This window comes from Chiloscyllium punctatum, chromosome 3, assembly GCF_047496795.1.
Source record: "Chiloscyllium punctatum isolate Juve2018m chromosome 3, sChiPun1.3, whole genome shotgun sequence".
Taxonomy (NCBI): Eukaryota; Metazoa; Chordata; class Chondrichthyes; order Orectolobiformes; family Hemiscylliidae; genus Chiloscyllium; species Chiloscyllium punctatum.
Genome location: NC_092741.1, coordinates 51,511,018 through 51,529,490, shown reverse-complemented (window position 1 = coordinate 51,529,490; position 18,473 = coordinate 51,511,018). Strand labels below are relative to the sequence as shown.

At 39.5% G+C, this 18,473-nt stretch overlaps 1 protein-coding gene across 5 annotated transcripts in view; it reads right to left on the bottom strand.

Annotated features, from left to right (window-relative positions):
- Positions 1–442: 442 nt before the first annotated feature.
- sim1a (SIM bHLH transcription factor 1a) overlaps positions 443–18,473 on the bottom strand; it is a 92,994-nt gene continuing 74,963 nt past the window's right edge. For 4 of the 5 annotated variants that reach the window (XM_072553200.1, XM_072553190.1, XM_072553171.1 and 1 more), the window contains exons 12-13: positions 3,352–4,061; positions 443–1,009 (exon numbers count right to left, since the gene is read on the bottom strand). In XM_072553200.1, coding sequence (XP_072409301.1) covers positions 959–1,009; positions 3,352–4,061 — 761 coding nt within the window. In that variant the 3' untranslated portion in view covers positions 443–958. Of the gene's footprint in view, positions 4,062–18,473 lie in introns of all 5 variants that reach the window. The other variant, XM_072553210.1, reaches the window with a different exon arrangement.

Genomic DNA, 18,473 nt, shown 5'->3' with positions numbered 1-18,473 from the left:
CAAATTACTTTCTTGGAGCTTTGTAAAAAGACAATTGGTCTATGAGCGTTTTAAAATCAAGAACAGAAAGTGCTGGAAAAGCTCAGTAGGTCTAGCACCATTATAGAAAGAGAGACAGACAGACAGAGTTAATGTTTTGAATCTGATGACTTCTTTGGAACCCCAAGCTCTTGAGTTTCTTCAGCACTTTGCTTCCATTTCAGATCTTCAGCACCTGCAGTATTTTGCTTTTATTTGAGTGTTTCAAAACCAGTCGATGAAAGTCTCAATTTTCCAACACCGATACCCTCCATATTGATGTGCACAAAACTTACTGTCCAAAGAAAGTTAAGAACTTTTAGCCCTTCAAAGAAAACTGTAAAGTCTCTACGTTGTAAATTCCTGACTCATTATACAACCACAATGCTCATATTGCCCAGAGTGGACTCATAGAAACAAAAAACCTGTTTAATTGTAACTATGTTTCAAAACCCAAAACATTCTTTCTTCACATAATAAATACATTTTATGCACATGTACTTCAAATGTTAGAACTATTTACAATATAAATAAATCTAACAGGAAACACTTTACAGGATCTTAGGGATTAACTATACAAATAATAGTCATCTATATGAATACACAAAAAGAACTTGGCACCATTTTACAATTGTATTCACATCAACATGTACTACAAGGCTACCAACAACTGTACACTGTTAAGTGGTGGGTTGCAGGCAGAATTTTATCAGAACAGTAACATTTCCAACAGAATATCACCGGATTTTTTTAAAATCAGGACATCAAGACAGAGAAAGCAAGGCAGACCCTAATCTATCCATGAATAAGCACCCAGCCTCCTGAATAAACAGAAACTCTATATTGTTCAAAATATCAAATGCCATTACTGGTGCTTCAAGGGCTGTTGCATGGTCCAGCTTTCTTGTCACGTGATTTCTTGTCATTCTTTGTATGGTATTTAGTGACCTGCTGTAGTATAGGGCTGATAAAGTATGTCTTTGTTTAGCTTCTGAAGTTAGAAAGAAATTAATTGCGTAAGAAAATTAACTCTCAGTAGGACAATAATTTAATCGCATACATCTCGTTCCAGTTTCAGTTCAGAGTTCCAGTTTTTTTTGTTATTATTGGAAAGGCAATAAGTCAAATTTTCTGAGCTTTGACCATAACTGTAATCTCAAGTCATGCACTCAATTATTTACAGTTTCATCTATTAAAACAATAATGGAACAAGCCAGGAACTGTACAGTTTAAAGGCAGAACACCTGCCAAAACATGGAGCTGGCTGATCAGTGGAACCTAACAAAAAAAGTGAAGATATTCAATAGGATCTTATTGAATGGAAAACATCATGTTCTCAATCGTATTCTTGACTGTTTAAAAGAATATTGGGGATGATCCAATTCTCTTCATAATACGGACTCACTATAGTTTCTGTCATGTACAGAGAAAGAACTATTGAGGTAAGTTGCTAAAATAACCAAAAATGCCCCAAATGACCCCTCTGGCTTTTAAGTAAAAATGACTTTCTAGATTGAAAATCAATTACCATAGAAACAGAATACAGTTCTGTAGCATTCTGGCCTGCTTTTGCCATTTGCTTCATTCCATTTGACTTGTTCCTTTTCTACCCATTTTTACTAGCTGCTATGTCAAACTGAACAGGCAGTTTCTAAGGTAGAGAACCACAAGCTAATGAGGCCTGTTACAAGCCACCATGCAGGCTTGTCATTCAGGCTGGGCTGGCTTGTCAATCTGAAAAGGGTTGACTGAAAGGGACTTGCAAATTCATCATAAGATTACTCAAATTCAAGGCAAGTGATTTTAAAAATCTGAAAAACTGGATTTCCTGTACACAGCTGGGTCTGGATGGGAAAACTTGATAGAAGATTAGATTTGTGAGCAAACTCCTTTTTCCTTTATTGGGCACAAATTTTCTTTTAAAATGACAAGTTCAAAAGTGGGCTTTTGAAATAACCTATTCAGAAATGTTATGGTACATGTCTGGGGCTGGTGGGACTTGAACCTGGGCTGCCTAGCCAAGAGGTAGAGACACTGCCACTGCATCTCAAGATACCTTAAAAACTGGACTTGTATTCTTATGGAAAGTAGATACTTAAGGAAAGGCATTTGCAATGGGAACAAAAATAGGCCTAACTTGTACAGGTGTTTCAATATTTTGAGTGTAACCAACAGAAAAAAAAATCTTTTTTGTGTAATCTTTCCTTAAGTGTTGGTCTACGACTTTCTTTTGTTAATTGCTGGAACTGCCATCATTCTGTGTGAACAACTCAGCAAAAGAAAGCAACGTGTAAAACGTGTTAAATACCTTGTGAAAAAAAGACCCGCTGTGTGCCAAGCAACTTCAATTCAATTTGATTTGTTTAGTTGGTTCACTGCATTTATTTCTCCAATTGCAAACACGAGATTTCCTGTCTCACAAGCAAGCATTTTGGTAAGGCTGGAGAGTGAAATGAGCTGATGGATGTTAAAGTCAAGTGCCCATCATTCTTCACTGCTACACTCATAGACTTTGATGCCAACGTTCAAACTGCTCTTTGATACATGAAAGCTTTCATAAATCTTTTCCTTTCCATGTTAACCAAGTCCTTTTAAGCAACATGTGGCTGATTCAACATAATTTAGCCCTCAATGTTCAGCTATATAAGTGACTAATGTGAATTAACTTATTGATATGGGGTGCTGCCAACCAGCCAGCTCGCCATTATGATATTACCTTAGGCTGATCAGCTAGATGTAATTCCCATTCTGCCAGTTTATCACAATCAATACTTTGCTTTTAAAGTTAGGAATTATTACACTTGAATCTGTGCATTGTAGAAGGTTAAATTATTCAACCCTGTCTTAATACTCCTGCCAGAATGCTTTAGAAAAACTTTCATTAAACGCATTGAAATACAAACCAAAATAGATCCTATAGCTTGGTTTATATTTAACTCTGATGTAACTGACTAACCATTTAATGCAGATTATACCATGGGGTGGAGTGGGAATAAGAGGGGGAAAACTTTGTGTGCTATGTGTAGCAAAATTGTAAACGCCTTTCAAAAAAAAATCATATTTATGATTTTGCCACAAATAGAAAAGAGGAAAGCTTTCCTGCCCCACCAGCCTTATTGATTAACTTAAAACGTGTAGTGCATACACTAGATTGACTGTCAAGCACAGCAGAGTGATAAACCCGGTTCAGTGCCCATGTGCAAGCTGGCACTGGGAATACAAGTGCAGCTTCAATGTTTCCTTTAAATCCAAGTTGCTGCTCTCTTCCTGCTTGCTATTTTTCACCCTAACTTCTACTACAGTGAAACATCAGCTTCCATTAGTAATAATTACCGTGGTGCTCTTGTGTACATGGGTTGGATCCTGTTGCATTCGGAAGTGAGAGGTCACGTCAATGTGAGTGCCATTGCAGCCCAGAGAATAGTTTTTAATGGCTTCACTATCATACAGGTGCTCAAAAGCATAGCCAGTCAGTGCATAGGCATGTTTATCAAAGTACTGTCGGGGATGGGTGGAGTAATAGTTTGGGGATGATGCACAGTTCCCCCCTGTTTGATGAGGAGACATGTCTGAAGCTAGGTAGTCCTTATTTAAGGCTACATTTGTCTTTGAAACTCGATCTGAACTAGGGCTACTTATTCTTGAGAGTGAAATGGGGCTGCCATTGTATTCGTTCTCGTGAGGGCTGACGATCTTCCCATCTCTTTGTTGGAGGTGATCACAGCGAGAGATGTTAGACATTGGTGGAGCACGACACACAACACTGGTCATTTGTTGCTGTTGGTAGCTTACATTAAAACATGCAGCATGGAGCTTGCCTACACCATTCATCGGCGGCAACTGATCCGAGGTAGTTTTTCTCATTTGCAGCCTGCTCTCCTCTTCTTTGATCATTTGCTGTGTTGCTCTAATCAGAGTCTCGATTTTACTTGGCTCATGTGGACTACTCTGATACCTCTCATTGTGGTACCTGTCCCCGGATTCACTGGCAGAACAAGGATCTGGTGAACTGACAACGCTGTCTTCATCCCAATGTCCTCTTCCTGCAATGAAAGATAACAACAGCAAAATAAATAATATCCCCAGAATAAGCCCAGAACTCACTGTTGGAAATATTAGCCGATAATTGTTTAATGCTCATGAAACACTTTGTTTTCCTCTGCAATCTTTTAACTGAGACACTGAATTGTTGATTCTACAACAGTGGATAGAAAAAATGCTAAAACTTCATATTAAACAGCTGTCTGCCAATATCATGTGCAGTAGAATTCAGCTGCACTGCTTGAATGAATTTAATCCACGTGTTCAGCAATTATTTCAAGGATATAAGTTAATAAACAAAGGAGCTGGACTTCTTCTGTCACTGAGCCAGTCAGCTGCCCAAATATCACTTGAGGGAGGAAGTCTATAACTCAGAATTTGCTAAAGTAGGGAATTGCTTGGCATGTGTGTCTTCCTACATCCTTGAGCTTCAAAAATGCTTCACCCATAATGTTGTTGGCTGTACCAGCTGATAATGGCACAGCAAAGATCTTGGCCAACACTGTATATCCTTCATGAAAACAGAAAGTTCTGAAAATACTTGCAGGTCAGAAAGGATATATGGAGAAACTTGAAACGTTAACTCTTTTTTTTCCCCTTTGTGGATGCTGCCTGATCTGCTGAACATTTCATTGTTTAAATTTGTATTTCAGATCTGCTCACATTTTCCATGTTTTGATTTTGTACTGGTGGATCTCCTTAAATATTGTCAGAGTTGAGCAGCAAGAGAGGAAGGGCTGACAAATAAGATGAATTGGAGTGGGTGGATTTAACATCAAATCAGGCATGGATAAAACAGAATGAAATAATAGAAAGGGTAGAGAAAAGAGATAGAAAAAGAAGTAAGAAATAAAGATCATTTTAAATTTGACATTTTTAAAAATCTCCGAAAACAATTCACCATCTAAAGGAATGCAACTCTCCAATTTCAATTAGTTAATTTTAGGGGAAGAAAAGCTGGTTGGCAGTCTTAACAATTATCACACCACTAAACATTCTGTCCCTATTTACCAGGCAATTAAAGTAGAAATCCAACAACTTTATGAAAATCCAAGACATGATTATCACATGCTAGTAACTTGTAGCAATTCACAATTCTTGGAATGTCTCTTCCTGTCTGTAAGTTTAAGGATAATTTTCACATTGATAATAAAAATACTAGTATAACAATAAAAATTCATTGGTTAAACATTGTTGTTTTTAACAGTTAATTCTAAACTGGAAAGCAAGGGGCAGCTTTTGAATTGTCACAGCAGTTCTTATAAATTAGTTTGTATTTTGTTACATAAAAATAACGTGTCACACATCACTTAAATTAATGTTGATTATTATCATATTTGTGCCATCTGCATTTCCTGACAAAATGCTCTGTAATTGTGTTGTGACAGAGGAATTCAAACCATCAATTGGTCTATTGTATCATTCACCAGATAAATAATTCAGAGACTGATGGATTCAATTTACTTTCTGATTCCCCCTTAGCTTAAGGTTTTAAACTATGGTAGATGAAAACAAAGAAGCTGATAATATAACAGCATAATTGGGTGCATTGCCATCTGGTTGGTGAATGCAAAGAGATGGACTGCATGCAAAGCTCATTAAAGTCCCAATTGTGCTGTAAATTCTAAGTATCATCACTGCAAAGGCAAACTGCTTGAAACTAATTGGAAAATTACATTTGGCTTGAGCACATATTTTTAAAGACACATTCGGAACTCTTTTCAAGAATAAAGACAACTTGCTGTTTAATTATTTTAGGTACATAAGAGTACAAGTGCTTCAGTTCCAATTTGTAACACTACACTGACAATTAACCTTCCAATTACTTTAAACAGGTTAATAACTCTAAAAGTATCATCAAGGAATTTTAGCTAAATGCATTAAGCATTTCTAAGCTAATATTAACACTGACTGATTTCACAGCATGATTCAAAGTATAACCAGTAGATTTCACCTTTCCAGTTATTGCCTCAGACAGACAGACCTGTCGATAAAGTTGTGATTTGCCCATGGCTGTGATCTTATAGACATGCAGTTGTTCCAGTATACATCTTCGTAAAACAGTTTTTTCAAGTCTTCTGCAAATTGAATAACCATCACCCAAAAGCAAAATATTGCAAATGCTGCTGGAAATTTGTAAAAATAATAAAGTGCTGGGAATACTCAGCAGGTCAGACAGCATTTCGGGACAGAGTTAAATTTCAGCTTTACCTCGCACATGGAAAAATGGTTGTGGCAATTGAAGGTCAGTCATCTCAGGCTCCCGGCATCTCTGCAGAAGTTCATCAGGGTAGTGCCCTAAGCTTTACCATCTGCAGCTGTTTCGTTAATGACCTTCCCTCCACTGTAAGGTCAGAAATGGGGAAGTCCACTGATGATTGCACAATGTTCAGCACCATTCACAAATCTCAGATCCTGAAGCAGTCAATGTCCAAATAGAATAAGACCTTGAAAATAGCCAGACTTGGACTAACGAGTGGCAAGTAACATTCATGGCACACAAATACCAAACAATGACCACATCCCACAAGAGAGAATCTAACTATTGCCCCTTGACATTCAATAGCATTACGGAATAGTATCACGGAATCCTCAGTTATCAACATACTGGGGTTACCCATGACCAGAGATTAAACTGGATTAGCCATATAAATACTGTGGTTACAAGACCAGATTGGATGGCTGGAAATCCTGTGGTGAGTAACTCACCTCTTGACTCCCCAAAACCAGTCCAACATCTACAAGGCATAAGTCAGGAGCATTCAGAATTCTCCCTGGTTGCCTGGATGAGTGCAGCTCTCACAGCACTCAACAGCACTCAAGACGCTTGACATCCTCCATGGCATAGTTAGTTGATTGATACTATATCCTCAAACATCCACTTGTTCCACCGCCAACACTTAGTAGCAGCAGTGTATACCATCTAGAAAATGCATTGCAGAAATTCTCCAAAGACCCTTTAACAGCAGCTTCCAAACTCTCACCATTACGCTCTAGAAAATCAAGGGCAGCAGATACACGGGAACACTACCACCAGCAAGTTCATTTCCAGGCCACCTACCATCCTGACTTGGAAATATATTGTTGTTCCTTCACTGTCATTGGGTCAAAATCTTGGAGCTATTGCCTTAACAGCACTGTAGGTGTACCTACACCAAATGAATTGCAACCATTCAAGATGATAGGTAGGGTTGGGCAATAAATGCTGCCCCAAACAGTGAAGCCCAGATCCCTGTAATTAATAATAAATGATTGACAACCATCAAATTTAGAGATTTAACATTTAAAGCAAGGAAATTGTGGGGGATACAAAAGGAAGTTCTATAATTGAGTGAAAGACAGGAGAAAATAAATGACAAAATTGATATGAAGTAGGGTAATTGATAACTCCTTTTTCCTTTCACCATTGTGTCTCCTGTTATTTCTGATGAGATTATATTGACCTGACAAATTAACTGTGTTTTTATCTTCAGAGATGCTGTCAGATCAGCTCAGCATTTCTGACATTTTCTTATTTTGTTCCAAATGCCCAAGTGTTTGTCGTGACTCAACCTCATAGTACCTAATTTAAAGCCTTTTGTTATCCAAGTATACCTCATCTACTTCATTACCCCTCTCTACTCTGCTGTTACCTCTTCACAAAAGGTTTTTTTTTCAGGATTACGGAGTATGACTTAATCTTTTGACAAACCATGCGAATAATGTTGATATGTTTCTCATCCTCAGATGCCTTTCTATTGTATTTTGGTGCAGTCCATTGGTCTGGATTTCTAAAGTTTGGTACTGACTTCTAATGTGTGTGTTGGAGTAGCCTTAACCATCTGCCTTTTTATGACATGTTGAAAACTGTTTCTCCTATCTCCTCCTTGGGTTCCTTGCATATATTTGGGTATATCCTGATTTCGGAAGTTATCCTCCTTCAGCTTTGCTAGTTTGTTAATTAGTTTTCTCCTTTTTCTATCCCAATAGTAGTAATATTATTTTTAAGCTCATTCCCAAAAGAACTGTCTGTTTCGTTAGTTTAGTTAGTAAAAAATGATGTGGTTACTCAATAGTCTGCTAATTCTCTTACATTATCTGTGAGCTTATCTTGTTCAATCTTTAGCAATCCTTTCCCTATTTTATTACAATGTTTTTATCGCACACTTTTACTTAATTCTATTATTCCTTAATAATCTGGTTTAGTCATTTTTCTTCCTTTTTCAATTTTTAAAACTGTTCTTCCATGTCCTTTGCATGTCCTTTTCTCAATTATTATTTCTTCTGGTCAGTTTAATAGAAGTATAGAAAGGTTACAGCACAGAAGTTGACTAATACTACCTGGGTGGGTTCTGCAATAGCAAGACACTGAGTTCCAGTCCCATTCCCTGGCCTTACCCCCAAAGTCCTGAAAACCATTTTTCTTCAGATAGTTATCCAATTCCATTTTGAAAACTATGATTGAATCTGTCTCCAGTGCATTCCAGCTGTGTAAAAAGGGATTTTCCTCATGTCATATCCAATTCTTTTTTCAATCACCTTAGTTCAGTGTTTATTTGGGACTAGGTGGCATCTCCCATGACTGTTATTGCCTGATACTCAATGATTTGACTGCATTTTTCTTTCTCTGATTTTATTCCATTATTTGCTAGTTCTTATTATATATTATTTGTGATGGTTCCCTTGTCTTTTAACTCAATCCACATGAATTCTGTATCTATGTTTTTGTAGAATACAGTGTTTTTTCTAACATTATTGTTCTACTTCTAACATTACGTTTATTCCATAATTCCTCCTTCCTTCATATTTTTTCCCAAAAGAGTTATATCCTGAAATAATTAGTTGCATTTCTTTCTCTCTGTTGCCATGTCTCTGAAATCTTTATTACATCCCAATGCTAATTATAAGTAATTGCATCAAGTTCACTTATTTTATTTTGAAAATGACATAGTCAAGCAATTTTTTTTTGGTCATTCCTCTTTCTCTGTATTGAGCAATTGTTTTAATTTTCTGCTCTATGGATTAATCTGATTTCTCGCCATTCAAGTTGTCTTATTCCTTCCTTTAATTTGACTTTCTTTCTCTCATTCTTTGAACAGAAGAGCAGTGAAATAATGTCACCTATCCCAGGATGCACCTGCACCCTCAGTCACCGCTGGAGACGTTAGATCGGCCTTCTTTTCGGTGAACCCACGGAAAGCGACTAGCCCGGTTGGAGTCCCCAGCTGTGAACTCAGATACTGTGCAGACCAGCTGATGGTAGTATTTGTTGACATTTCTAACCTCTTCTTACTATGGTCTGAAGTCTCCATCTGCTTCAAGGAGACCACTGTCATCCCAGTACCAAAGAAAAATCATCCAGTGTGCCTCAATGACTATCGCCTGTAGCTCTGACATCCATAATTATGAAGTGCTTTGAAAGATTGACCATGGCTGACATCAACTCCAGCCTCCCAGATTACTTTGATCTCTCGCAATTCACTTAACATTGCAACAGGTCCACAGCAGAGTCCATCTTCCCGGCCCCACACATATCATAGGAACATCTGGACAACAAGGATACCTACAATCAGGCTCCTACTTATTGATTATAGCTCAGCCTTCAACACCACGATAGCAAATAAATTCATCTCCAAACCCCGGAACCTAGGTCTCTGCTCCCTCCTCTGTAACTGGATTCTCGACTTCCTAACCAACAGGCCGCAATCAGTATGGATAGGCAACAACACCTCCTCCATGATAATCCTCAATACTGGTGCCGCACATGGGTGCATACTCAGCCACCTACTATATGCCTTATACATTCACGACTGTGTGGCCAAGTTTTGCCCCAAATCCATTTACAGGTTTGCTAATGAAAACACTGTCATAGGTCGGATCTCAAACAAGACAAAATACAGAAAAAAGGTCCAATGCTAATCGGCATGGTATAAAGACAACAATCTCTGCATTGGCTTCAGCAAAATAAAGGAGCTGGCTGAAAGCATAAATTTCCTGGGAGTGGCAGTCACCAACAATCTGTCCTGGTCCACCCACGTTGCTGCTATGGTCAAGAAAGCAGAGCAATGCTTCCAGTTCTTCAGAAGACCAAGAAAATTTGGCATGTCCATAAAGACTGTTACACATTTTTACAGATGCACCATAAAATGCGTCCCATCTGGTTGTATCACACTATTGTACGGCAACTACTATTCCCAAGACCAAAATAAACTACAGAGAGTTGTGAATACAGCCCAGTTCATCATACAAACTAGCTTCCCATCCACTGACTTAATTTACACTTCCAGCGGCCTCAGGTAAGCAAACAACATAACCAAAGATCCCTCTCACCCCAGTAATACTCTTTCCCACCAACTTCCATCAGGCGGAAAACATGAAAGTTTGTATACACATATAAACTGTTTCAAGAACAGATTTAAGAACAGCTTCTTCCCCACTGTTATCAGACTTTTGAATGGATCTCTTTAATGTTAATGTCGGTCTCTCTCTGCATCCTCTCAGCAGATGGAACATTGAACCCTGTACTCTGTTCTGTTATCCTGATGCACTTGTATAGTACAATCTGTAAAGCACATAAGACTTTTCACCATACCTTAGTACGCATGACAGTAATAAATCAAATCAAATCAAAGTAAGTTTCTGATATTTCTAGCAATTCCATTCCAACACGTTATTAGTTTGAACTCCTTAACAGCCCTGGATATCCTTTCCTCTAGGACCTGAGAACCTCTAGGCTTTTAAGAAGACAAGAGTGATCTGCTTTATTGAACCATCGTAGTCCATTTGACGCAGGCACAACTACAATTCTTCAAGGAAGGGAGTTCCAGAATTTTGGCCCAGTGACAAAGAAGGAACAGGGATATAGTTCTTAGTAAGGATGGTGGGGACTTGGAGAGGAACTTGCAAATGGTGGTGTGGTCTCACAACTGCTGGCTTTGACCTTCGAAATAGAACTTGTCATGGGTTTTGAAGAGGCATCTAAGGAGACTTAGTCAATTTCTGTAGTGCATCTTGTAAATGGTATGCACTGCTGCCAGTGATTACTAATGCAAAAGCGAGTGAATGTTTGTGGATGTGGTGCCAATCGAGTGGCTACCTTGCCCTGGATGATGCAAATCTTCTTCAGTGTTGTTGGTACTGCACTTATCCAGGCAACTGGGGTGCATTCCATCACACTCCTGACTTGCATCTTGTAGATAGTAGAGAGGCTTTTGGAGTCTGGAAGTGAATTATTCACCACATGATCCCTCACCTCTGAGCTGCTCTTGTAGCCAATGTACTTAGATGGCTAGCCCAGTTCAGTTTTGTCAATAGTAAACTCCACAATGTTGGTAGTCAGTTATTCAGCAATGGTAATGCTATTGAATGTCAGAGAACGATGGTTAAATTCTCTCTTGTTGGAGATAGTCATTACCTACCATGAATGTTACTTGCCATTGTCAGCCCAAATCTGGGTATTATCCAGGACTTAGTGAGTTTAGACATGGACTGCTTCTATATCTGAGGAGTTATGAATGATGCTAAACATGATGCAATCATCAGCAAACATCTCCATGTCCTTATAGTGGTCCAGGACACTACACTGAAGAACCCCTGCAGAGGTATCCTGGAACTGAGATGACAACCTCCATCAACCACAACTATCTTTTTTTGTGCCAGATATAATTCCAACCAGAAAATTTTCTCCAGATTCCCACTGATTCTAAATTTGCCAGTGTGCCTTGACACCACACTCAGTTAAATGTGGCAAGGCCTGTCCATCATCTTCAAGGCATAAGTCAGGAATATGTTGAATACTCTTCATTTGCAAATCAACTTGCAGGAAAGACACTCTCTCCATCACCAAGGCATCCTGGCTCTATTGTGTACCAGCTAAAAGATGCAGTGGAGCAACTCACCAAGATTTCTTCATAGTATTTCCCAAACTTACAACCTCTACCACCTGGAAAAACAAAGGCAGCAAGCACATGGAAATGCTACAACTGCCAACTCCCTCCAAGTCATAGATATTCGGACTTAAAGCTCGATCACTATTCCTTTAAATTTGCTGGGTGAAAATCCTGAAAGTCGCATCCTAACAGCACGAGACCACACTGAAGGCGGTGGTGCAATAAAGTCAACATCAGTTAGGGATGGGTGAAAATGTTGCCCTTGCCAATACTGTCAATAGACAATAGACAATAGGTGCAGGAGTAGGCTATTCTGCCCTTCAAGCCTGCACCACCATTCATTATGATCATGGCTGATCATCCTCAATCAGTATCCTGTTCCTGCCTTATCTCCATAAGCCTTGATTCCACTATCCTTGAGAGCTCTATCCAACTCTTTCTTAAATGAATCCAGAGACTGGGCCTCCACTGCCCTCTGGGGCAGAGCATTCCACACAAGTTTCTCCTCATCTCTGTCCTAAATGGCCTACCCCTTATTTTTAAGCTGTGTCCTCTGGTTCAGGACTCACCCATCAACAGAAACATGTTTCCTACCTCCAGAGTGTCCAATCCTTTAATAATCTTATACGTCTCAATCAGATCCCCTCTCAGTCTTCTAAACTCAAGGGTATACAAGCCCAGTCACTCCAATCTTTCAACATAAGATAGTCCCGCCATTCCAGGAATTGACCTCGTGAACCTACGCTGCACTTCCTCAATAGCCAGAATGTCTTTCCTCATATTTGGAGACCAGAACTGCACACAATATTCCAGGTGCGGTCTCACCAGGGCCCTGTACAGCTGCAGAAGAACCTCTTTGCTTCTATACTCAATCCCTCTTGTTATGCATGCTATTAGCCTTCTTCACAACCTGCTGTACCTGCATGTTTGCCTTCATTGACTGGTGTACAAGAACACCCAGATCTTTTTCGTACTGCCCCTTTACCTAACTTGACTCCATTTAGATGGTAATCTGCCTTCCTGTTCTTGCCAGCAAAGTGGGTAACCATACATCTATCCACATTAAACTGCATCTGCCATGCATCTGTCCACTCACCTAACCTGTCCAGGTCACCCTGTAATTTCGTAACATCCTCCTCACATTTCACCCTGCCACCCAGCTTTGTACCATCAGCAAATTTGCTAATGTTACTATTAATACCATCTTCTATATCATTAATATATATCGTAAAAAGCAGCGGTCCCAGCACTCATCCCTACAGTACCCCACTGGTCACCGCCTGCCATTCCAAAAGGGAGCTGTTTATCACTACTCTTTGTTCCCTGTCAGCCAACCAATTTTCAATCCAAGTCAGTACTTTGCCACCAATACCATGCACCCTAATTTCATGAGCAAATAAAAAAATATATAATGTCTTTAAGGTCATCTGATTGACAAATTAGATGAAAGATCTTGTGCATAACGGGGGACCTATCCATGAGTTACAATTTTCTACTGACAGACAGAACATTGTCTAATTTTTTCCTTTCCATGCTCTCCTCTTATTTGCCAGGAGTGAGCCTGAGAATTCATAGATATCTCAGAGAGCTTCAACAAATATCTTGCAGCTGGTGCAAATAAAAGAAATCTTTTTAGCATTTAACAAATGTAAACTGGAAAAGCTTCTACAAAAAGCACAAACAGAGATAGAGTGACATTTTAACCAAGTGCCAAGTAAGTACAAAAATCAAAGATTGAACATAGATTTGAGTACTTGACTTATAATCAAACAACAGGTTAAGAATTTCTCTGGTCACTTTGTACACTGACACTGCAGCATGCATTTTCATAGATTTCCTCTGTTTACTATTTAGACAAAAAAAAATCACATGAAATAAAAAAAAAACTTTTTGTGATATTGCTGCAGGTAAACAGTGGAATAAATTTTACTCCAATATCAGACATGGTCACCATTTTGATGTAAGATATCAACTCAAATAAATGATGAGAAAGATGTTAATCAGGAATTGTGCAACTCAGCTTGATGTTTACATAAACATGTCATTGCTAATGTCTTGAAAATATCCTCCAGCCACAGCAACACAGATCTGGAAGAGATCCAGCTTTATTAATAATTAAGTTGAAATGAACCAGAAAGTGTTCATTGTGTTAGATAGCGTCAAATGAATCAATATGAGAATAATTCACATCCAGCTGGTGTGAGAATCAGCCAAATATTGTGCAAGCTTCGAGGAGCTGTGCAGATCTGGTTTTCTTAGGAGAGCTGGAGCTGCTTTCTTGTCATGGTTCCAAAGGCAACACAAGAAAGATTAGCATTCTGCACTTTCTTTAGAACAGCTAGTAAACAAAGACCTACTCCATTTCTTTCCTATTGTAAATTTAATCACATGTTAGATAGATATTACCATTGCTTATAAAAGTGCTGTAAAGATAAGGGCATGGACTACTTAAGAAAAAGACTGTAATAAAATAACTTCACCAATCCTCTGGAGATCGCACCACAATTTACAATCACTTCGAAATCACTTTTGTTTGTAGGCAAATGCAGCAGCCAATTTACACACAGGATAGTCTCACCAATGCTCTGAACTAACGAACACGAGGACAGGAGTAGGCCATTTGTCAAAACATAGAAAATAGGAGCAGAGTAGGCCAGGCAGTCTGATCATCCAATTCCTGTTCCCACTTCCTCACCTTACCCTTTGATCCCTCTAGCCCTAAGAATAATAACGATCACTTTCTAGAAAACATTCAATAATGTGGCCTCAATCACTTTCAATGGCAAAGAATTGCACAGGCTCGACACTCTCTGGGTGAAAAATAATGCTCTTCATTTCAGATCTAAATCTCCTACCCAATAACGTTAGACTGTGACCCCCCTGGTTCTGGACTCCACTGTCATAGAGATGGTTAGAACAGAAACAGACCCTTCAGTCCAACTCACCCATGCCGATCAGATATCCTAAATTAATCTAGTCCCATTTGCCAGCATTTGCCTCCTATCCCTCTAAATCCTTCCTATTCATATACCCATCCAGAAGCCTTTTGAATGTTGTAATTGTACTAGCCTCCACCACTACTTCTGGCAGCTCATTCCATATGCGCACCACCCTCTATATGAAAATGTTGCCCCTTAGGTCCCTTTTAAATCTTCTTCTTTTCAATTTTATCCTATTCCATCTAGTTTTGGATTCCCCCACCCCAGGAAAAAGACTTTGTCCATTTACCCTATCCACGTATCGCATGATTTTATAAATTGCTATAAATTCACTCCTCAGCCTCTGATGCTCCAAGGGAAAATGGTCCCAGCCTATTGAGCCTCTCCCGAAAACTCAAATCCTTCATACCTGGCAATATCTTTGTAAATCTTTTCTGAAACCTTTCAAGTTTCACAACATCCTTACCATTAGGAGGGACACCAGAACTGCATGCAATTTTCCAAAAGTGGCCTAACCAATGACCTGTACAGCCGCAACCTGACCTCCTAACTCCTATACTCAATGCACTGCCCAATAAAGGCAAGCCTACCAAATGCTTTCTTCATTATTCTGTCTGCCTGGGACTTCACTTTCATGGAAATATGAACCTACATTCCAAGGTCTCTTTGTTCAGCAACACTCTCCAGGAGCTTACAGTTAAGTGTATAAGTCCTGCCTTGATTTGTCTTTCCAAATTGCAGCACCTCGCAGTTATCTCAATTAAACTCTATCAGCCACACCTCAGCCCACTGGCCCATCTGACCAAGGTCCCACTGTACTCTTAGGTAGCCTTTTATACTGTCCACCACACCTCCAACTTTGGGGTAATCCACAAACTTACTAACCATACCTCCAATGTTCACATCCAAATCAGCGACATGGTGGTTTAGTGGTTAGCACCGCTACCTTACAGCGCTGGGCACCTGGGTTCGATTCCAACCTTGTGCGACTGTCTGTATTGCACATTCTCTCTGTGTCTGCATGGGGTTGCTCTGGTTTCCTCCCACAGTCTAAAGATATGTAGGTTAGGTGAATTAGCCATGCTAAATTGTTCAGGGATGTGTAGGTTAGGTGCATTAGTCCAGGATAAATGTAGGATGGGGTTTAAGTCTGGGGGGATTGGTGTGGACTTGTTGGGCTGAAGGACCTGTTTCCACAGTGTAGGATCTTAATTCTAATTCTAATCATTTATATAAATGACAAAAAGCAGTGGACCCAGCACTGTTCATTATGACACACTGCTGGTCACAAGCCTCCGGTCTGAAAAGCAACCCTCCGCCACCATGCTCTGTCTTTTACCTTCGAGCTAACTCTGTATCCAAATGGCTAGTTCTCCTTCTATTCCATGAGATCTAATCTTGCTAACCAGACTAGCATGAGGAAGCTTGTCGAACATCTCACTGAAGTCCAAATAGATCACGCCCACTGTTCTGGGCTCATTAATCCTCTTCATTACTTGTTCAAAAACTCAATCATGTTAGTAAGACACAATTTCCCATGCATAAAGCCATTTGACCATGCCTATTCGGTCCTTATCTTTCCAAATACATGTAAATCCTAAACTCAGGATTCCTTCCACAACTTGCCCACCACTGACGTCAGGCTCACCGGTCTATAGTTCACTGGATTTTCCTTACCAGCTTTCTGAAAAGTAGCAACACTTAGTCAACCTCCAGACCTCTGGCACCTCACCGGTGACTATCAATGATATAAATATCTCAGCAAGAGTCTGGAAAAGCACAGCAGTTCAGGCAGCATCTGAGGAGCAGTAAAATCGATGTTTCGGGCAAAAGCCCTTCATCAGGAATGAAGGGCTTTTGCCCGAAATGTCAATTTTACCTGCCCGAAATGTCAATTTTACCTGCCCGAAATGTCAATTTTACTGCTCCTCAGATGCTGCCTGAACTGCTGTGTTTTTCCAGCATCACTAAGCCAGAATCTGGTTTCCAGCATCTGCAGTCATTGTTTTCACCTATCTCAGCAAGGGGCCCAGCAACCTCTTCCATAGCTTCCCATGGAGTTGTAGGGTACACCTGATTGAGGCCTGGGGATTTATCCACCTTTATGCATTTTAGGATGTCCAGCACTTCATCCTTTGCAATTTGGACATTTTTCAAGATATGGCTATTTATTTCACAACATTCTGTATCTTCCGTTTCCTTCTCCATCGTAAATATTGATGCAAAATACACATTTAGTACCTCCCTCATCTCCTGCAGTTCAACACTTAGGTGACCTTGCTGATCTTTAAGGTGCCCTATTCTCTCCCTCATTACACCTTTGCCCTTTATGTATTTGTAGAATACCTTTGGATTCTCCCTAAACCTATCTGCCAAAGTTATGTCATATCCCCTTTTTTCCCTGCTGATTTCCCTCTTAAGTATACTCCTACTGCCTTTAAACTCTTCTAGGGAATCGCTTGATTTCTGCTGTCTATACCTGATGCATGCTTCCTTCTTATTCTTAACTAAAACCTCAATTTCTCTAATCATCCCGCATTCCCTACAGCTATCAGCCTTGCCCTTCACCTTAACAAGAACATATTTTCTCTGGACTCTTATCTCATTTTTGAATTAGGAACACCCATTCTGCATCTACCTTGTCTAGTCCTGTTGGAATTTTATACATTTCTTGGAGATCTCCCCTCATTCTTCTCAACTCCAGTGAATATATTCCTCATTGATATGATATTTCTTCATACATTAGTCCTGCCATTACAGGAATCAGCCTGGTCAATGCTTGTTGCACTCTCTCCAAAGGCAAAACATTCTTTCTCAGATAAGGAGACCAAAACTGCACACAATACTCACCAAGGCCCTGTACAATTGCAGCAAGAAGTCCCTACTCCTTTCATTATGAAAGCTGTTACACCATGTGGCCCCCCAGCACCTTTCAATAACATCACAGCTGCTTGTCAACCTCACCTGCACCTTTCTGCACTCTCCCCATCTCTCATAATCTCCATTCATCTGTGTTTTGAACATAATCAACAGATGAGTATGTACAGTGTCTCGGAGAATTTTAAAGATTCACAATCCTTTGAATGAAGAAATTTCTCCTCATCTCCATCTTAATTAGCTGCTCCTTTATTTTGAGATTGTGACCTTTAGTTCTAGACTCCTCAGCTGGGAAAACATACTCCCAGCACATGCCCATCAAGTTCTTTATTCATTTTTATATTATGAAGTAGATCACTTCTCATCCTTCTGAATTCTATGGCATATGGGTCGAGGTTACTCATACTCTCATCATAAGACAAACTATTAACTCTAGGAATCAGACAACTCAAGGTTCTGGGGTAGATTTATCCTTCCTTCGATAAGAAGATCAAAACTGGACACAGTATCCAAGTGTGGTCTCTTTAAGATCTAATATAATTGTAGTAAGTCTTTGATATGCTCATGCTCCAATCCTGATGTAATAAAGATGAGCATGCCATTTGCTTTCCTAATTTCTTGCCGGGCCTACACGGTATTCTATTTATTTTGTGTACAAGAACACCCTTCTGAATCCCAACACTTTCCAGCTTCTCCCATTTAAATAAAATGCTGTTTTCTATTGTTCCTG